The sequence below is a fragment of the Rhipicephalus sanguineus genome, chromosome 10 (genome assembly GCF_013339695.2).
Source record: "Rhipicephalus sanguineus isolate Rsan-2018 chromosome 10, BIME_Rsan_1.4, whole genome shotgun sequence".
NCBI lineage: Eukaryota > Metazoa > Arthropoda > Arachnida > Ixodida > Ixodidae > Rhipicephalus > Rhipicephalus sanguineus.
In genome coordinates, this window is record NC_051185.1 from 29,445,478 (window position 1) to 29,467,460 (window position 21,983).

A 21,983-nucleotide genomic window follows, 5' to 3' on the forward strand; every position below is an offset into this window, starting at 1 on the left:
CCAGACATTCTAGGCGCCATAAATTTGGAAAAACCTCCTTTTTTTGCATCTTTCTTCCCGGAATGCTCCGTTAAATCGGGTTTGGCGACGAAGTTTGTTTCGTTATTTCGAGTTCGTAAAAGTATTAAGCCTAAGGGCAAGTGCGGGTGGAATCCGAATTTGTTCGTTAAATCGGGAAATTCGTAAAATCAGGTTTCATAATATCGAGTTTCAACTGTATTATGTAACTGCAGGCTGAAACACAGGAATGACTATAGTATTCAAGGTGGCACTTTGTCAACAGCTTTTAAATAAAACTGATATATATAAGTAACAATATTCTTGAGTCAACATCATCACGAATGTTCTAATGAAGGTAGTGAGTGGATTGATGACACTGACATAGCCAGGGGTGGGGGTCCGGGAGGGTTCAACACCCCCCCCCCACACACAAAATTTTGCTTGTGCATATGCACATGCACATATACAAACAGACGCATGAACATGCATAAAGAGCGGTTGAACCTCCGTACCCCCTAAAAAATGTCTGGCTATGTTACCCGTTGATGACTCTGCCACTTTAAGGACCCTGGAGTTTTAAGCAAAACGCCTTCATCCTCTAATCAATATAGCATCGATAGTCCCGTAAAACCTTGGGCTGCATGCACCTTGGTAATTTGATGATTAAAACAAGAAGCGTTACCCTCTCTGTTCCAACATTTCGTTACTTTTATGTTTTTCATCAATGCTTATTATTCGAAAAAGATTTTTAAAATATTCGGTATTTCTAATATGCGCTATTTGATTCGGTACTAAAATTGAATAGAATGTTATTTGATTCATTCATCGAAATTTTTGAATATTCGCACACCCCTACTCTTGTTTACTGAATGAGTGCTTCCTTTTTTTTTTCCCTCATATTCACAGATAGAGCCAGAGAAGCCATGCACGAAATTGCCCGCCTAAGCTGGAGGTATGCTGTTTGCTTTACGCAGAACGAGTTTGACGTGTCTGAAAGCAGCACCTGCTGTAAAGTTTGCTGGAAGTCTTCTGTGATGTCGTAGCACTCTAGATGGAGAACATCTCTTTGTACAGGGACATTGCTAGATGAGCTTTTTTTTATACTAGTCTAAACACTTTTTTTTTCATTATGTATGTTTATGTCATCTAAAGATGTGTGCTGCCCTGTATACAGGCCCCCACAGACCTTCAAACTGCATTTGGCCACTTTTTACTTGGGGTGGCCCCCAATTATTATGTTGGAAAATAACTGACTGATTGATTGATTGACTGATTGATTAATTGATTGATCGATTTATTTATTTATTGAAATAGGTGCACCCTTCTCTAAATGTGTGGCAGCTTTCATCTCTTGTTTGCATGCACTTACGCCCGGCAACAAAAATTTATAAGTCATGGACTTTGCTCTGTTAATGCGTGTTAACGGACCCTGCTGTGTTTATGGGTCATAGGATTTCTGCTCAGTTAATGCGTGACGTGAATTACTTAAATCAGGCGGCAAGAACTTCTGCAGGCTAAGCAGGACATCGCCTTTTTCGTGAATCTCATCTCCTGCGAACTTTTGTTGCTGGGTGTGTGTGTCCGTGTGCAGGACTCAGTGATTCAAACGCACTAGTATAATGTAACGGCACGGTGGCTGCGAGTTCAAATGCTGTCACACTATGTCACAGAGCTCTCATTTTCATCATACACCATTCTGCATCAGCACTGTAATCGCAGCGACCATCAGTTTGTAAAAGCAGTGACAGCAGCCACGTGTTTCAAACGTCAGCTTTCAGTCGTCAAGTACTGGATGCATTTGTGCGCACGGATGTGAGCATGACTTGCCACGCTCGCTGATTTCGCAGTGTCTTGACTTCCGTTCTCCACGACATTGTCGCAAGCATTGGCTGCCTCTACAAGCTCGCCGAAGTGGTCTCCAACGTCGACTTCCTCCTTTCGCTGGCGGAGGCATGCACGCTCTCCGACTACGGTAAGCACTAAACCGTCGTGTTGAATTTTGAGATTAGCTTTCCTTCGGCTCACAGGTCAACAGCTTACTTCGTTATCATCATCATAAACCTGACTACGCCCACTGCCAAACAAAGGCCTCTTCCATGTTTTGCTAATCAACCCGGTCCTGAGCTTGCTGCGGCCACATTATCCCCGCAAACTTCTTAGTCTCATCTGCCCACCAAACTTCCTGCCTCCCCCTCGTGCGCTTGCCTTCTTTTGAAATGCAGTCTGTTACTCTTAAAGGGGCCCTTCAACACTTTTCCAAGTAGCCATAGAATGGCTTCACTAAATTCACGGAGGCATTTGAGATGATCAAAAAGGACATGTGCGTGAGCTGCCCTTCTATCACTTTGATTGATGAGGAAGTGTCTTTCCTGGAAAGGACGTAGTTTTGTTAGTATACACATGTTTTTGTCTGTCAGTTATCTTTGGCGCATGTGCGGGTTTGGTGTTTTTTTTTTTCTCTTTCTTAGACGTATATATTTGTGATTTTTCCTATAAACATTCATTTGTTAGATAGCGCTTGTGTCGTCGTTTTTTCTTCTTTTTGTCCGTGTTCCGTTTGCGCTAACCATCATGAGCATTTTCCAACTCGCCCAATTCACTACCCTCCTTCACTAAAGGAGCTTATTGCCTCACAAATCGACCGTCGCAAAAATTTTGAGAATCCGTCCAGTATGAGTGGAGTTACAAAGATTTGTCGCACGCTGTAATTGCTTTCTCTCTTCTCTCGTCCCAACGAAAACACTGGAAGCTAAGCAGGGAAAGACGGCACGGGAGAAGAAGGTACGTCACGCGCGCCTCGTGACCATGAGCACTTTTTTTTTTTTTTTACGCACAACTTACTTTCAGTGCAACCGGGCGCGCGCGGGCACATGGTGGCCGCAGTAACTACCGAGCCCGCCATGCTCAAATCAGCCAATGGCGTGGAACTTGAGTCAATGACACAGCGATTTTGATTGAGTAGCATCATTTGTCGAGAGAAGAGGAAGCGATTTTTAGCTGACTTTGAGAATTTATCGTAAATCCCAGGCCACGTGCTGCGCTATAATGTTTGGCTCGCGGGTTCTCGGGAGCCTCGACCACCGATCGGCAGCGTTTTCTGACCGTGCTGAAAAAGTGTTGCATGGTCCCTTCAATGACTAGCAGTTATCTTGCCTAAGCGTTACATGCCCTACCCATGCCCATTTCTTGGGGCAATACAGAGAGGTATTGCCCCAAGACACGGCATTGTGACCAAATATTGCAACATCACACATACTGATGAACATAAAATTGAAAAGATGCGTTCTTACTTGATTTTATTTCAGATTATGCTGATAGCTTCTCCCTGTGGTTATCCATTCTCAATACTTCAAAGGCATACTCATTTCGCATTGGTATGAATGACATATCTGCATGTGACTCTTCTGAGACTAAGGAGACCACGGAACCGATTTTGTGTTTGCACTAGTGATGATTCCCAGTGATTCCCACTCCGGATGGCGATAGACCGACTAGACTTGAGACCAATTCCTCAAGCCAAGATTCTTGATCCGTGGTTTAATGTGTCAAAGTCTCAGAAGGCAGCAGATGCACTGATAGTGTAGCTAAGGTTGACAGGTCTGTGCAACTACCCTTAAACTCCATGTGCTCCTCAAAGTGTGCGCGTGGTTTGTTTCTAAGAGTACGCAATCCGCTGTAACTTGCTGTAATCACCCACCACAAAAGGGATTGTCATCCTTTCTTAATAAACATTTGATTCATTCGTTCATGCATCGCGCAAATGGCTACTAATTTTTGCTATCGCTGCCACTGCTTAGCGAGTTCAGCTTGCCAGCTCATTCCACGATTAACCCATCTTCCATGTCATCTTTGGCATTGGAGCTGTCCTCCATATCATTCATAGCGTTAATCTTGTTTACAATTACTTGAAATTGTTTGTTCCTTCTTTTCGAGTTGTCTTCTCTGTTCATTTTGCAATCTCAGCCGGCCAAGCTTGGGGTGCAGCTATTAAGTTTACTATATGGTACTCATTGCCAATGCACTTACCCGTCTCTTATTCTTCGCGTGGTTTCACCTCGTTTCCACCATTGGTAGCGTAAATGCGACAGCCCAGTTATGAGTACTGAAACAATGCGACGCAAAAGAGCCATTTGATTTGCAATGCGCAGTTCGTCCGGAGTTCACCGACACCCTGTGCATCATTGAAGGCCGTCACCCTGTGCTGGAAAAAGTGGGCATGCGCACTTTCATCCCGAACGACACGGTAGGAATGTTTCATTGTTGCGCTGCTATGTTGCACGGCTTGGACTTGTCTCAGCTTCTTTCGGCAAGAAATGTGCACCAGCTCAGTGTAAATGTCACGTGGTTGTGATGGTGAAGAAAGCAATCGCAGACTGTAAAGATGAAACTCTTTATTGGGCAAACTTGCGCCCGGAAAAAAGAATGAAACTCAAAGTGGGGGGCAACGATATCGGTGCACACAGTCGTTGGTCGTCGAATAATTTGCTTGTCGGTGAAATGCGTCGGCTTTTACACATCCCTCATCGAACATTCCAGCATTATTGCTGGTGCTCATGTTAGCTCTAGAATAAACTCTATTGTTCGCGTTGTGCACGCAGTCTTATCAGAAGCTTCTAATATAATCGGGAACGTTCCGAGACATTCCAGCGCAACCTGCGCAAGGCAGTGGTCACACATGTAACGGGCTGGTTACATAAAACTAGAAAAAGAAGTGCATGTGGCAGTATGTATCGGGACTGTTGGGAGCGTGAGGTATTCTGTGCTGTTTCCAAATGCCTTTGGCTTTTAACTACTTTTCTTCTAGTTTGCAAGCTCGCACCACAATTGCAACATCATTACTGGTCCAAACATGGTGAGTTCCGAAAATACATTGATATTTACAACCATTCATTCACTCACATCCTTAAGCATAACAAAAACAAAAACTTAAAAATGAATCGTTCAACACTCATCTACAACCTCATTTGCAAAGGTTCCTGTATGTATGCACCATCATCTTACGACGCTTACTGTGAACTTTCGGGTGTACTCTCACGTACGGTGCCACAACCATCCTGTTCGATGGTGTAAGGATGCCAAGATCCCTGACCAACGTCCGAGCTTTTCGCTGACAACTATATATGCATTAATTTATTATGCATTTGCACATGTATCAGTTTTTGCTACTTTTATAACGCTACTGTTATCTCACCTGCTATTTTTTCATTGAAAAATTCACCGTGGTAGTCCTGTCTCATATCAACTGTAGAATAAAAGGACTGGATACCTTGTGTCAGTTGATCTTGTCCTTTATATGAAAAACTTCCTGATCTCATCAATTCACCAAAACTTAATTTGTCATTGACTGCATTTTACTTCCTTTCACATTCATTCCACTAATCTCAAGTACACCATCATTATTCCATACCCGACAGCTTTTATAATTTTTGCCATAGAATGGCCAATATTTTAGGGCTCGTTTATGATTGTCTTAGGGACACGAATAATTTTGTAATTTTTCGCGTGCGTCCAGTTGAGGGCAAAAAACTGATTTAAAAAATTCTAGAGGTGACCTTAATCCTTGACTTGGGTATCTGGTAGTGGTGCTCGCACGTCGGCACTCATGTGTCAATGTGAGTGCTTAATTTGTGTTTAATTTGAATTAAATTGAATGCTTAATTTTGTGTTTCACACGCTGCCGAAGCTGATCTTAGAGGCCACGTAGAAAGAAGCGCGTGGTTAAGATCTGCTCCACCAGGTTCCACACCGATACCAGCTGCTCACGATATTGCAATGAACTCAGTAAATTAATTTTTGTTAGTTATCCTGACAGTTAATTGGCCCTTGTCTTAAATAAAGTTATGCTTCAATATCATATGTATCCAATATAACTCTTAACCTGAACCAGAACCATTGATTTCTATTTTTTAGAAGACCTTTTATGAATATATTTCTAAAAGGGTACTGACATGAAAATTTTTATTGTCATTTTTTTTGCATCAGATGAAAGGCCATGCCCTCAAGAGCCTAGAAAATGTACTGCTATGCATGAGTACACCCTGAAAAATAAAACACTATGTTTTTAAAAGCTAATTTCGGTTCCTACTGTACCCTGACGCATAGGCGTGCACAGGGTTCCCCTTCAGGGGGAGGCGAAGGTTCATCGCGGCACCCCCCCTCCCTATTAAGTCAATGTATGGGACAGACTTTGCATCCCCCTCTTCTTAGGTGACTAGGAGGGGGCGGCCGCCCCCTCCTAGTCACCTAAGAGCCGTCAGGGCGTAGGCGTCTGCGCACGCCTATGCCCTGATGTCACAACACTTTATGAGCTTCTCGTCACGTGCTCGCCGAAGATATCGTTACGATTCCAAGGCTGCTCCGCTCCGTGGATCAGTTTGTGATGCACAAGCTAACATTTTTAAAGTTTCAGTACCTGATATCACAACTAGCCATACTGGTGCGTGAAGTCACCAGAATTGACACTGTGGCTTGATGTCACGATAGTGTAGGTGTCAGTAGGTGTGGCACGCAAAAATCAACTTTAATATCAAAATAAAGTATGTCATCAACATTTACTTAACTTCACACTTCCTCAGATTTGTGCCTGTACACAGGAGATTTGTACCACAGAGTAAACTCATTTTCGAAAAATGCTGTCAGTACCCCTTTAAAACTGGAAGTAAGTGCCCCACTGGCTATGCTTGGAAGAGAAACGAGAGTGTCACTTGGTGATTGTGGCAATAATAAAATTAAACGTTCTCGTTCCCGCCCACAATCACACAGAGCGGCAAGTCCACCTACCTGAAGCAGGTGGCGGCCCTACAAGTGATGGCCCAGCTGGGTTCCTTCGTGCCTGCCAAGTACGCGTCGTTTCGCATCGCCGACCAGATCTTCGCACGCACGGGACACCGGGATGACATCGAGACCAACTGCTCCACTTTCCTCATGGAGGTCCCCGCACTTTTATTCCTTCTATTGCATGCTCAGCCAGAGCTACGATCGAACCTTATCATAACTAACTTGCATATGGTGAATCATCGGATATATGAAAGTAATTGTATAAGCACTCGCCGATGTCAATATGTCGCCATGGGTGGGAAAGATAAACGAACCTCACTCGGACATGCTCACAAAATGTTTTTTGTGTGTGTGCGTGTGTGTGTGTGTGTTTGTGGGGCCCACTCAGACACAGTCTCACTGAATCTATCCTCAACCAGTCACTCTCAGACTTTTGTATTGGTGTGAGTCGAGCAAGCTTTCCAACCAATGCACTTGACAGGAATAATGCCCTAAATGAAGATTTGAGATCATGATTGTTTTAATGTCAGATGTGATTTCATCATAATGAAATTCCATTGTAGTACTAGTGCCATATTTGTGACTTCATATGTTTTTGGTATCCCAGGCATGTCCTATCACAGACTCAGCTCGCAGATTTAGTGTTGTAGGGAGCCTCAGAAAATCGTCAAAATTTCATTGACCAGGCAATGAAATTGTGATGAATTCTTTATTTCATTGACCAGGCAATGTATAGAGCATGTGCTCATTTTACCCATGTGTTACTTTGCAACCAGTCCCGAAAAACATATTTCAGCCCCAGTGGCGTAAATGTGGAAAAATCACAAGGGGGGACACACATCTTGCCATGGCGGCCATTTTGCTTTTTATGAATATAGGTTTTATTTTTATTTATGTAAGAATAAAATATTGCTTTGAAATAAAATTTTAAAAACTAGCACGGGGTCCCAGCTCGCGTAATTGCGTTGTTCTGTTGAGTCTTCTCTGAACCGGTCGAGCAGCAGTTGCGATTTCAGTAGTCTCACGCACCTGAGGGTTACTGAACACAGATACACACAGCAATATGAACAGCCAATTGAAAAGCTGAATCCGCTATATTTGACTGTCAAGCAATTCAAGTATATGCAGTTCAAAAGACAAATCTCAATGGGGGGGACACATTCAAGGGGTGTCCCCCCCAGCCGGAACACAAGGGAGGTCAGACCCCCCTGACCCCCCCGCAATTTACGCCACTGTTCAGCCCACTCTATAAAATCTAGCCTTGTGAATGAGCAGCACCTAATCGTTACTTTCACGTGCACTATTCGGTTTTTTGTGCCAGTAGCTGTTCTTTATTTGGACTATTGGTGTTATGAAGCTATTGCTCCATGAAAGAGGCTCTTACTCAATCCAAAATTTTCTGAATGTCATCATTACTTCTATAAAAAAGCATCATTGTCTAATTGCACTGCACTTACAACGCGAATAGTGCTGTATGTTCTCAAATGTGTGTGAGCACTAGCTTTACCCTGGAATTACAATGATAAGTACGCTTTTAACTTACGTTTAAAGGGACACTAAAGAGGAAAACAATTTTTCACATATTAGTAAATTACAGTTTCACAATACTAAAAACACCACTCTCACTACAGGAAGACGCTTGCTGAGGGAGAAAAGGCACGAAAAAAAAAAATGTGTGTGGCGACGCCACCTTAAAATTTCCGCACCAAACGCCATGATGTCACAGATTTTTACAGCGTCTACTAGGTCATACATAGTTCCTAATCGGAAAAAATGAAGTACATTGTCCTCTGAGGGGGCCATAGACTTAACATACCAAGTTTCAGGAAATTTCATTGATTGCACCAATGTCGCCAAAATATAAAAGATGGACTTTGAATCAGTGACATCGTGCGCGGAGATCTTGGCGCAAAATTTAAAAAGGAAACTTTGACCTTGATTTTCTCCTCTATTATGGACATAGAACAACGAAATTAATGACATTAGGAGTTCTGAGCATACAGTTCATCATTTTAAACAGGTTCACTGTTTCACTTTAGTGTCCCTTTAATGATTTCACTCACCACTGTTGTTGAGATGCAGTTGTTGCTCGTCTTTCAAGCAGAAGTTTAGGTTAAAAAATTGGCCGCGTATCTGCGTGCTTCGCTGCAAATGCCGTCAAAAGACGATAGAGGAGGCGCTGCATGAGATATGGACGCCATCTGGCAATACGTCGGGAAACATGAGCTTGTGCAGAGGGTTTCCTTCCTCCATGGCAGAGGGCATTCGTCGGCACGCATAGCATGGCATTTTCAGCGCAACTTAAGAAACTAGGGTCTCTAGAATTACGTATCTATGTATTTTCTATTAAAGGAACACACCACCTAATACTTACCTAGTGATGTTGCGCCTCAGATATGCGTAATATTTACTTTTTGATCGACAACGTTCACAAGTATTAACAGCCATACCAGTTCAAGATGGGTGGGCAGTAAGCAAGTGGTTCAACTTTGGCCGGGTGGATGAATTGGGTGACAGACAGACAAACAGACAGATTGACAGACAGGCAGACAGACCAAAATTTCTGCATTTAAGTTCCCCAAGAAAGACTATCGTCTTTAAAAAGAAGAGTTGATCTTTTCTTAACTCGGAGACTTGACAGTGTTTTGTTCTTCGCTGGCACTACAACGTGACACTATCTTCTGTGCGCAAACTGCGTCGTTGTAAACGACTCTATTCTATTTCTGTACTCACCTTGTAGATGCGGGAGATCAACTACATCCTGCAGAACTTCACCGACAGCTCGCTCGTCATCATCGACGAACTTGGACGAGGTCGGTTTACAGCTACGCACTACCCCACCCAGTGGTTGTAGCCATTTAATTTTACTGCCTGCTTCTTTTTTTTTTTGTGACAGACCATCATAGACACTTTGCAAATTTATCACTAATGATGAGACAAAAATGGAGGCAGAGAACACAACACGTGCACTTATATCAACTGAAGGTTTATTTCTGAAATGTGGGATGTTATTCTTGAAAGAAAATAATAATAATAATAGTAACTTTTATTTACACAACAATGTGAACCCTGAGGTGACGTGCAAGGCTAGACAGAAAGGAAATTCTCTTGCGCATGTGCGTCTGCTAGCCCATCACCGCAAATGCAGCAGATATGCATAGTGTTAAAGGGAATGCGTGCGAGACAGAGGACAAACCCTTTGTTTTTTGTTTTATTTGTCTGTCTGTTTTTTCCACTACCTATATACTCACCTTTCGGAAATAGGCGAAGTGCTTGTGGTGTGTTCCCTCCCTTCGTCATTCGCATGTTTTAGTTCTAGGTAAATGTTCGACACGAATCAATGCCAACTTGCTCGGTTCGCCATTCCCTTCAACATAATGGCGTATTCTTGAAAGGGTATTCTTCGCATAACACGTGTTTTCTACGGTCATACATGCCACATATCAATTTGCTTCTCGTCGGGAACATTCAGCAATTAAATATTAAAACAGAGAAAGCAAAGTTAGGCACTTCTTTTCACTACATTGAAGCACGCCAGAGGAAACTACATTTGGCTTTATTAGGAAATTAGTGTTGTGCAGTACAAAGGAGAAATCCTTACTTTCAGAGGATGCATAGTAGGCCAAAAAAAAACGCAAGAACCTAAAGCGGGTGACAATGTTACCTTGTAGTTTTCTGACCAGCTCGCCGCAAAGCCATAGGTGCGACGATGTCCACTGACGCATACTTAAGTTTTTGGCCTGCAAGATGAACAATATTATATTCTAACGAGGCCAAAGACTTGACTTCAACAAGTTTAAGCATTAGCAAGTATGAGTAAGAGTGAGTGGGCACATACGTTACTGCCAATTCATACATACAACTGCACATAATTATGATCGAGTGAGTAGACAGATAGCCTCCAGAAGCATTAATGAATGAGTATCAACGTATTTCCACCCAATATGGAATGCACCCTTAGCTTACGAAAGAGATCTACATAATGTCACTGTTTGTTTTATGAAATTCATCGAGTCTAGTTTGTGCATTTAGGTTCAGTCGTGTCAGGTCGAGTGCACTATGATTTCATGCTTGCTCGTTCTTTTCTCCTCAGGTACCAGCGAAGAGGAAGGTTCGGCGATGTGCGTCGCCATAACCGAGAAGCTCATCAACTCCGACGTAAGTATAAACCGATTTTGTGATGTGTATCAGCAAACATTAGGATGGCACATTGCATCTCTTACTTCAATAAACTTGACGAGTGATCTTATATGCCTGTACAAGCTGCAAATCTTAACGACACGGTTCAGAATAGCGAGCTTTGAGGCGTGCTGTAAATGTGCACCAATAGCTCACATTTGCTAACCTTATTGGGCATTCTTATGAGTACCAGTGAACAACTCGTAATAACAAAGTATTGCTAATTAGCTTTCGTGCTAATGACTCAACAGGGCATGACGCAATACGTGAAGTTCAGCTGGTGACATCGCCTGAATGGTACTTCCCGAGAATGGCAAAAGCTTCCAATTTTCATTCCCGAAGTTTGCCACAAAATACATTGGTGTTCCGGTTAGTTACCTTTAAGCTCAAATGCATTAAGAGATGTTTTGTTAAGCAAGTAACTGGGACAACAATCTGCTTTTACTGCAATTTTGGCAGCTCATATGTCAAAATTGGTATTAATTTCAAATTTCGTTGCAAGTGGTTGTGAATCACGAAATCAACGGCTTCACTTCGTATGTTGTGATGTGCGTGCTAGAGTATCTAGATAAAGAGTCGATTAGTGAAACTTTTTTTAACTATCCATTATAGATTTCAATTTTAGGCATAGGTGTTCCACTTCTCTGGGTAATCAAGCTTTGCGAGTAAATTTGTGCTATATGCAGGGGTTAACATTTGAAGATTCTTTTAATTATGAAATGAAATGCAGCACATGCTCTTCCACTCGCCTGTGCAAACTGTGCAGTACCTCTTCCCATTCCTGCAGGCTTTTGTGATTGTTGCCACTCACTTCGACCTGATGACGCAGCTGGAATCTATGTACCCCAACGTCATAAAGCAAGTACCTTCATCCTTGCAGTTGCTTATAGCCTCAAACCTGTTCTCATAACGCTATGGAGCTGAGCTATGCCGCTACTTCTCAACTTTCACTGTGGTGCTTGTAAAATCAGTGGAGAGCTAATAAGTAATGCTTAGACGTAAGTAGACACTATAGACACAAGGTGTGTGTGTGTGTGTGTGTGTGTGTGTGTGTGTGTGTGTGTGTGTGTGTGTGTGTGTGTGTGTGTGTGTGTGTGTGTGTGTGTGTGTGTGTGTGTGTGTGTGTGTGTGTGTGTGTGTGTGTATGTATCACAGCAGCTGCGCCATGATGACATGTTGTGGCTCTGTGAAATTGACCTCAATATGCAATGTTGCACAGATTCTTTCCCAGAAAGTGAGGGACCAAAGGCAGGCTGCCGTGAGCGGCCTTTCATCGCTTCATTTTCATTTTATGCCTCATTTTCTGTCTTTTTTTTTACTTTTGTCCATTGGGGAGGGGGGGAGGTAGGGGGGCCATGCAGTAAAACACTGCTCCCCCTAACAGAGAGCCTAAGGCACACCTGTGCTCCCTCCCTCTCTGCGCCTCGTTTTTATGTCAAGCTTCATAAAAACAAAGTTGCCTCTGGCACGAAAGTAGTTCCATTATATCCAAAAATTCCTTATAAACGTACATTCGCAACAATGTATTAACGACATGACTGTTTTTCGTTTACTTCATCATAACCTATAATTCGGTGTATCATATTCATTAGAGCAAGGTTTGACTGCATATCTCAGTTTTGGCAAGTAAACCCCCAGAACAACAGCAACAGCCCAAAGTCCAACATTTTAGATAGATCATACGAGACATGTGGAACAGTATGCTTGAGAGACATATACCTGTAGACTGCATACGTTCCCAGCCTCACCTATACTGAACAAAACTCGGAAAAATAACAAAAACATTGAAATTCCACTCGGAAGACGTGATTGTTTCGATAAACAGAGTTTATTTCACATATTTTTGAACAGTTGTCGGTATTTTTGGAAGAATGTGAGCACGCGGCAACTGCACGCCAGTGTGCGCGGAGCTGCACACCAGCGGTTGTGACGTCAAGTGTCCCCACGGTGGAAGCAGGGTGCATGCTTTCCTGTCCTGCTACTTTCCTTTCTCCACCTCTCCTTTACATCCCTCTCTCCCCTTCTACAAAAGCGCTGAGACGAGCCCCACGCGGGAGCATTGTTCACTGCCGGTGCCATTTGTACGGGTTCTAGGAACTGCAGTGGGAGCAGAGCAGGCTGAGAGACGCGGGCAACGGCTGACATGGTTGGCATGCCCATTTCCTGGGGCATTAAACGTCACCTCCTCTAGTTCACAGCGTGGCTGCTAGGCATGGCAATTTGTGAAAAACGCACTAAATTCATTATTTTCCTCTAGTTTGTGCCCAAAAGCAAGGTTGTGTTAACCATTTTCAACACCCAAGCTTTCAAATGGGCTGAATATTTTGGCAGCAAGAGTTTTGTTCAGTATTCACTTAAAGTTCTGATCCTGCAGCTACCACATGGAAGTGGAGACTGAGGATGAAGGCGACGACAGGCCCGACGACAGTCCCGATGGCAGCGGCACCAGACTACGCTACACGCACAGGCTCGCCAGAGGGACGTGCTCCGAGCTCAACTATGGTCAGTGCATGGTCGCGCTTTGAGCATGGCCCCAGCTAGAGTGCCCTTCTTGAAAAGAACTGACGTGTATCTTCGTAGCTGCAAGAACTCCCACATGCTTCTCGCGTGTAGAAGGTGACGTGAAAATCTGTAGATTAGACAACGCTTGCGCCGTTGTAGCCTACAAAGCACTTATTCAGTGAGACGCAGCAGTGTTGTACAAATTACAGGAAAAAGCTTTACCGATTGTGATTTCAATTACTTCCCTCAACTGATTACAATGACCAATTACAGCCCTGAGAAAATAATTCAGGAATCACTGAATAGTAGCAGATTACTTGTAGTACATTATACATATAATAATTAGAACAGTATATTATAGTCATTATAATAATTATAGTATGTTTATATTAATTGAAATTGCAATCTAACCACTTGCGATTTCAACTGCTTCCTTCAAGAGTGACCGATTACAGGTCCTGATGGACTGTAATTGACAAATTACTGAAAAGTAGTGGATTACTTTAGTACATTATACATTACAGTAATACATTACAGTATAGTCGTTATAGTAATTGGAATTGCAATCTAACCAGTTGCCAGTTTAATTGCCTCCTTCAAGAGGGTAACTGATACAGTGACTGATTACAGCCTTGACAAACTATAATTGAGAAATTGCGGAAAAGTAGTGCATTACTTCTAGTGCATCGCTTACCTCGCATCTTTTATGAACATTGTGAACAGAAAAAAAAAAAAGACCTTATTGGCATCAGAGCAAGGGGTGGCCAATTACAAATCGCAAAATGTACATACCATAAAAAAGTTTGGGGTTGTGCCTGCGTAGCCCATTCCGTGACAGAATTTTTCAGAAAAGTTCTGAAAGGTGGCGAAATCGATGACACATTAAATGGCTGGATGCCATAGTGTGGTCCAAATATAATTCGGTCTTGGCCATACCTATAGTATGCCAAGGCATTTGTGCTGCATCTAAAGGTAAATTATTGTCAACAAATATATAAACCCTAAGAGAGTGTGTGTGTGCCCCCCCTCAAAAAAAAAAGGATGCTTATAAAAAACACTCGTCCTTTGTTTCGTCACATCTGCAGGATCTTTACAAATTTTTGAAGATTTCAGATTGATAGGTTTGTTGCTTAAACTTGAGGACATGGCAATGCAAGTGGAGAAAAAAAGCAAAATTCTCTGAACATTGCAAAACGAATACAGCGCACACAGAACGGGAATGCTCTCAATGATGACACCATAGCGCTAGATCATCCTTTTTATTGTGTGCTGTTTCTTTCTCAGGCATTCCAAATTCTCTAAAAATTGCCAGAGCCTTTGTCGAACTCCTACCAAAAGAACAGATTCGAGAAATTTCAGCGACATCAATGTTTTTTGTCGTCACATTATTATAACAAAGGCTTGTGAATCATCATTAATTTGGATGGTTCCTGTTTATTTTCCACCAACATCAATCAATTATTTGTAACTTCCATGCTCTCCGTCGTTAGTAGCAGCACCCCGTCCAACTTCTATGAAAGTTGTGAGCAGCTACTTTTTATTGGCAGCTTTCAAAAGCACGAGGATTGCTTGACCTATAAATGAATGAAAGAATAAAGCATCTTAACAGAAAGTGCAGCTTGTGATATAGTCGGGAAGGGCAGTCAGACTCTCGGTGTCTGGCAATTGTGATAAACACTAGTAACAGCTCCTGTTCTTTTTTCTTTTAACAACGAAGCTGTTTAAGCTATCTGGAAAACCGTGCTGGTCGTTCAAAAAAACTCTACCGGCACAATGCAATGACGTCATCGCGTTTGGCCTATAGCAACCGTTGAACGGCTGTGCGCCTGCTTTGCTAGACCATACAACACGGCTCCGCCACCAGCCCGCCAGCCTGAGCACTGCATGCAAACCGCTCGGATCGTGCCAGATGTGACATCACGGCCAACTGCGCATGCGCTCCTCCGTCCGTATAAAGCTGGCGCATGGCGGCGGCGCGCCAGACACAGAACATGGGGAGACTGAAGAAGGTTTCGCGAGACTGCTGGACTTCAACTCGTTTAAAAGTAGTCCACGACATAGCACAGCCGGAACGGCGAGAGGCCACTGTCCTGGACACGACTGGAACTTCGAATCACTTGGCATTACTTAGTATCACTCGCATGGCTAGGACCAGCTAGGAACCGATCAGCTCTGCTGTGCCTTTAGCCTTGCGCCACTAATGCAAGCTACGCTCGGCTTTTTTTTTTTTATATCCTCACATCCTTGTGCATTGGCATTACACCTCAAACCTCGATATAACGAACACGGATATAACGAATGATCGGTTATAACGAAGTAAGTGAAAATAGTCTTGTCATAGATACAGTGTTACAAATAATCGTTTATAATGAATTTTCGGATATAACGAAGTCATTTTCTGGCAGATGTGACTTCGTTATAATGAGGTTTGAGTGTACTACTTCGACATTTATGCGTTTTTCTAGTGGTTATATACTAAGATCTATCATCAAAATAAAAACTTCTGTGCGCTTTAGTTAAACACGAGGTCATGAGGTATCGCTGTATTGACCCTGATGCCCCTGTTCGCACTTTCCAGAGTTTGAAATTATGTATACAGTAATAAGGCTTTACTATTCTAAACCTCTTTGTTACAGACACACATGGATTTGTAACGTATGCTTACTATATGTCATAGTTTTTCAAAGTTTCGTTGCTTTGCTGTCGCTGCACTTCTTTTCCAGGTCTGAAGCTGGCTGAGGTGTCCCACCATTCCTGCTGACGTCCTGACAAGGGCCTATGAAGTGTCCAACCAAATTTCAGATGGACTCTTTGAGAACGAAAATGTAACTATGCTTTACATGCACCAATAATGTTTATAGTGCATGTAAACCCCCCCATCCCCTCCTTCTTACGTGGATGATAATTTCAAATCTCAAAGCATCAAGGATTTTGGAGTTTGTCAGCAAGTCTGAAGTGCACAAGTTGTTGTCCTTTTAAGCAATAGCACCATCACATCAGCACAAATAATTTAACACGCATTCACTATAAGTTGCAATGCTGTGGAAGCTATGCAAGAAGTTCTCTGAGCAAAATGTGTAAGTTCGCGTGTCTCGTGCTTGAATTTCGTCATTGTAAACGTGGCCTCCGTGATTGGCTCCGGCTGCGTGCTTCTGGAACTAATCACGGAGGCTGCGATATAAAAACAAATGAATGCTAAGCGATTCAGAGAAACCTATCGACAACTGTATAAACAACAGGGTTTATTTATTTCTAAGGCACAAAGCATCTTCATTTATTACTCAGGTCTAAAAATGAAAAAAAAGACAATCATATTACATGTGGTAAAAATCATTGAACTATTACTTGGTGCGAGCGATCTACTGCAAGGAGGACATGGCAGTGCACATACATAGCATTGCACCTGATCATAGGCGTGCGCACAGGGGGGGCGGCCACCCCCCCTAATCACTTAAGAGGTGGGGCGCAAAATCTGCCCCGTACATTGACCCTTCGAGTCACCTAGGGGGGGGGGGGCGCAAATCTGCCCCATACACTGACTTAATAGGGTGGGGGGGGGCCTGCTGCGATGAACCTTTGCCCCCCCTAATGGGGAACCCTGCGCACGCCTATGCACCTGATGTACGAAACGGTGCATAAGTGTTTCTGCCATTCTTTTGGCATCTTTAATGTGTACATGTACAGTACTCAAGATTGAAACCGGACAATTTAGGGCTAAGTAACGCAACTACTTTCGTTTCCAACCGTCCTCAGTTCAGATCATATCAAATAATTTCGACTCGAATGCGTAGATCAGGGCCAACATTATCTGAGAGACCAGATTCGTCACGACATGACGTGGCTATCTCGAGCAATTGCGCATGCCAGTCGTTATACTGAAAAATTTGATGTCACGTTGAGTCCATGAGTACTGTAATATGCCACAAGCTTCTGTTCTAATCGAAATGTGAGCTGCGTCACACCTGTCGTGCATTTCTTTCTGTGCTCCTTCTTTTCTGTGAGCGCTGTATGATCTAGGATGAATACACACCAGACAGCTCAATTTGCAAATTTTCACGAAGTCACATCATTACTTCAAATTCGCAGAGTCCACTCTTCCACGATGATGTGGAGAGGAAGCTTCGCAGAGCCGAGATCGAACTGGCCGGTACGCTGCGAGTCATCGCGCTGCACTCAAAGATGGAAGGCGAAGAGCTGAGACTTCGACTGCTCGAGGAACAGGAGAAGGCCCGGGGTCTGATGGACGTGCGTCGGTCCCTCGCCGAAATGGACCAAGAATGACTTCGTACTTTTAAATGTCATCCATATCTACTTCAACTGTACGTAGCTGCCCCAATAAAACTTGTGGTATGCATTTATGCTGAAGCAGTGTCCGTATGGGCCCTAACTGGCAACCAGAGTATGTTCAACTCTCATTTCTTCATGTTCAGCTTCTATGCATGACCAACATGTTGGTCATACGTTCTATGTTACGTAACTGCATAAGTAGGACACGTGTGATAGTTATGCAACTATTACAAGAAGTGGCAGGGGTGTCCCATTGCGAATGCCCTGTCCACCAAGACATTTTTTGAACCTTGTGGGAGAGTTGCTGTTGGATCACAAGTGACCTTTCATTTTTTAGTGGTGCGAGCATAAAGCGATACTCTTCCAACCACTTCCAATCGAACTCTTGCAGTTTTTTCCGAATACTATTCAGTAAAGTCTCAATAAAACTGGTACGAAATCGATGGTTTCGGTTCAAGTTAAGAGTTATACTGGATACATGTAATATCGGAGCATAATTTTACTTCAGGGCCAATTAACTGTCGGGATAATTAATGAAAATTAATTGAAATGAGTTAATTGAAAGAGCACACGATTTTCTTGTGAGCAGCTGGGATCGTTGCGTCATCTGGCAGAGCAGATCTCAAACCATGCACTTCTTTCTACGGGACCTCCAAGATCCACTTCGGCAGTGCAACAATACACAAAAGTTAACCCAAGGAACACTTTAAAAGGGTATGGGACTGAACTTGTTGGTATGGCTTGTGCGTATGTCCTCGTTTTTTCGCGCTGTTTCGCAGTCATGAAGCCAAGGAATACACCAAAGCACACGAACGCCGACGTGCAAGTCCCACTACCGGACACAACTGCCACTACAAGCCAAGGATTAGAGTCGCCTCCAATTTAAAAAAAAAATTTTAGCTACCGTTTCTAAGGCATAGAATTTGCTGCAGAAAATGTGTAGCTGTTGAAATGAGTAAAGATTGCATTCCTAATGTATGCACCTTTGCGGGAAAAAATGTGATGAAACGTGTGAAATTTGATCCTGCACACTTCAACAAGTTTGTTGGGTGCCGGAAATTGTAAAAATGCATCGTAATGTGTTATAAACGGCTATTAAACTTCAAATTGATAAAACAAAAAGGAAATTGTGTCTAGTTTTCCTGGCGGGCAAAGCATTGCAATGGTGACATAGGCTTATCAGGTGTGCTAATATTTCTGGCATACACCCTAGAAAGCTTTAACGTGCCATACTCTGCAAGTGACTGGTCCCAATGCTAAAGAAGGGGAATTGTTCGAAGGGCTTGTTTCCTTGTTGCACACAATCAAATGATTATAACAGACAAGTAAGCTCACGAAAGCATAGGGAACATTATTTGTTTTTTTTAACTGTAGTGTAATGATTACAACCTAAATTGGCATGGCCTTTCATGGCATGACGCACAGTACCACTGTGCTACCTGCAAAGTGCACTGGTGCCGCTGTGGAATTACATCACTGTAATATTGCGAGCTTAACTACCGCTGTGCAATTTCACAGGGAGCCTGCAAACAAAAATTTGCTGATGCAGTGATGTTCTGCGTAAAGTCTAAGTGATAAGACACCATTGGACACGGTGCGTGGCAGCTGTGGGAAGTTAACCCCTTCAGGTGCAAATTATGGACTGTCAACAGATGTGTCAAATTCATGCAGGATAGTTCCAATTAAGGTACTCGGTATCACATTCTAAGAAAGAAAGCAAAGAAGGTATGTTGTTTTGTGCGGGTTTCAGTAATTAATTGTAATTAACTTATAATTAATTTTTTATTCTGCAGGCAGCCGTGTTCCACTTTTACATAAAAGAATCGAGTCATACGCTTGAAGTGGCACCTTGTTTTTGGTTGCATTCATTTCGAGCATAGAAAAATATTTTGACGTTGATCCTGGAACACGGCACATCGAACAACCCTTCGAACATCGTAGTGCCTTCACAGAAATGATCGTCTACAGTCACAGGCAGCACATTGAGGTTAAATAAAGACACACTGATTATGCAGAATGTTCAATTCATACTGTGCACAATGTATCTTGCACTTTCTTGGCCACTAGTCCAAAGAACTGGAAAAAACAAGTTGCGTCCACATATGTGGACATTGCGCCTCGCGAGGGAGTGCGCATGCGCAGCGCGGAGAGGAGGCATTGAATGTTGAGTGTGCCGCAGGAGTGGAGGGAGATGAGCAGGCACTGGTCGGGTTGGGTGAGGGGCAGATTCATAGAAATATTTGGGCGTACGGGGGGATGTTTCAATGAATCTTTATGCATCCATGTTTGTGCGTGCGTTTGTATGTGTGCGTGTCTATATATACATTTGCAAAATTTAAAGGGACACTAAGTAGAAGCTGTTTAGATTGATATATTGTACTTTGAGAACTCTAATGTCGTTAATTTCACCATCATAGATTTATTAATCGAGAAAATCAAGAACAAAGTTTCATTTTTAAATTTCGCGCCGAAACCTCCACGCGTGACGTCACACATTTTGAAGTATTTTTCGTATTTTTGTAATATTGGCTCGAAGAAACTTGTTGAAACTTAGTGTATTAAGTCTGTGACCCCTCAGAGGACAGTACACTTGCTTTCATACCGATTACAAACTACGTAGGACCCAGTAGATGCCGACGAAATTTATGACGTCACGGCGTTTGATGCGGGGATTTCAAGGTGGCGTCGCCACCCGCATTTTCTTTTTGCGCATTTTCTCGCTTACCAAGCGTCTTCTCGAGGTAAGAGTGGTGATTTTAGAATTGTGAAAGAGTAATTTACTATTATGGGAAAAAAAATCGTTTTCTCTTTAGTGTCCACTTAAAATTTTCGGGAATGTGTTTTGATCTCACCTTCTCGCCTGCCTACGCCAATGGGGAGGTGGTTATAAAAGGTGTGTGCGCCGTAGCGGCGCGTAAAGCGAGTTCGCGGAGATTAGGGAGTTTTCGAATAGCGTACACTAAGTTAGCGTTAGCGTTTGAGGCCCGCTATTTCCGTCACTTAAGCGTACGACGCATGCGCAGTTGCGCGAATAGCCAACGCAAAGCTTTGCGTACGCTGTTCGAAAGCTCCCTATGTGTCTGTACTTTTGCGGGCATTGCGCGCGTGATCCCATGTTCGTTTATCGGTAAGGGTACATTTACTTGATGATACGGTCAATAAAAATGAACCTCGTGAAAATCCGTGCAGATGTCCGATGCAGGGGAGTATAGCCAATCACTCGTATTCCAATCACTCGGTTCAACCAATCACTACGTATGCCCGAGCGTGTGTCTGCAGTGTGTGGCTGCATGTACTCATACAAAATTGAAAGTTTTCGGAAGGACAGGGGGTTATCCCCCCCCCCCCCCCTCCCGGCTACACCAGTGGTCCGATGCATTGCTATCGATGTTTACCTCTCGGACTAAAGCAAATGTCCAAGTTTGGCTTCTTAAATTTCGCGCCAAAATCTCCGCATCGGCACTTCAATGTGACGTATGTTGTGCAGTGAAGGCTTTAGAAACTCTGTTTGTTCAGTCTTTTTGTTCCTTTGCACACAATCTCGTCCATTTTTTCGCGGTAGAACATCAGTTCTGTTGGCCCGAACAGATACAGCCAAAATCTATGACGTCACGGTGCGAGATGTAGCGGGAATTTCAAAGTGGCATCTTGTACCTTGTAACTTGTACCTTTTAATCTAACTTGTACCTTTTAACTTGTACCTTTTATAACGTAGGATTCCTCTGAAACATGCATTTCATCTTGAGATGGAAAGAATATGTCAACATCAGAACTGATTTGGCGGCTCCTTCTCAAGTCAAGGAAGAACTTATCGAATTTGTTCTCTGCTTTATTGCAAATTATTCTTTTGGGTGCAACGCGCAAGCAAGACCATTCATTCATCTTTTTTTTTTTTTGCGAGACAAATAAGTAATAACAAATTAAGACACACCCGCGCCACAGATGTCGACCTGGCTAGCTCGAAGACGCGGGTTCGATTCCCGGCCGCAGCAGCCGCATTTCAATGGAAGTAAAATAAAGAAAAGACATCCCCGTACATGTATTAGACGCACGTTAAAAAAAAACCAAAGCCGTGGTTCTTGGCACGCACTAAGTACACAAGGGCAAAACAGAGAATGTCTTATCTTCGCGGAGATACCAGTACGACGATCGGCATGTGTATCTGCTGGGTGTACATTGTCGGACAACACACCGAAAGCGATAAACTACTCATTTGGTAATCTGCAGAATCCGAGAGC

At 43.1% G+C, this 21,983-nt stretch overlaps 1 protein-coding gene and 1 long non-coding RNA gene across 2 annotated transcripts in view; both read left to right on the plus strand.

Moving 5' to 3' along the window:
- LOC119406301 (mutS protein homolog 4-like) overlaps positions 1 to 11,866 on the plus strand; it is a 38,300-nt gene extending 26,434 nt beyond the window's left edge. The window contains exons 12-19 of the mRNA XM_049420038.1: positions 907 to 952; positions 1,848 to 1,972; positions 4,149 to 4,243; positions 4,805 to 4,852; positions 6,763 to 6,930; positions 9,518 to 9,590; positions 10,871 to 10,935; positions 11,744 to 11,866. Of these exons, the coding sequence (XP_049275995.1) occupies positions 907 to 952; positions 1,848 to 1,972; positions 4,149 to 4,243; positions 4,805 to 4,852; positions 6,763 to 6,930; positions 9,518 to 9,590; positions 10,871 to 10,935; positions 11,744 to 11,866 (743 nt within the window). The remainder of the gene's footprint in view (positions 1 to 906; positions 953 to 1,847; positions 1,973 to 4,148; positions 4,244 to 4,804; positions 4,853 to 6,762; positions 6,931 to 9,517; positions 9,591 to 10,870; positions 10,936 to 11,743) is intronic.
- A 1,450-nt stretch (positions 11,867 to 13,316) lies between these two features.
- On the plus strand, positions 13,317 to 17,773 carry LOC125760063 (uncharacterized). Its single transcript, XR_007417729.1, has 3 exons — positions 13,317 to 13,458; positions 16,182 to 16,283; positions 17,545 to 17,773. It is a non-coding gene; the product is annotated as an uncharacterized LOC125760063 (long non-coding RNA).
- Positions 17,774 to 21,983: the final 4,210 nt, after the last annotated feature.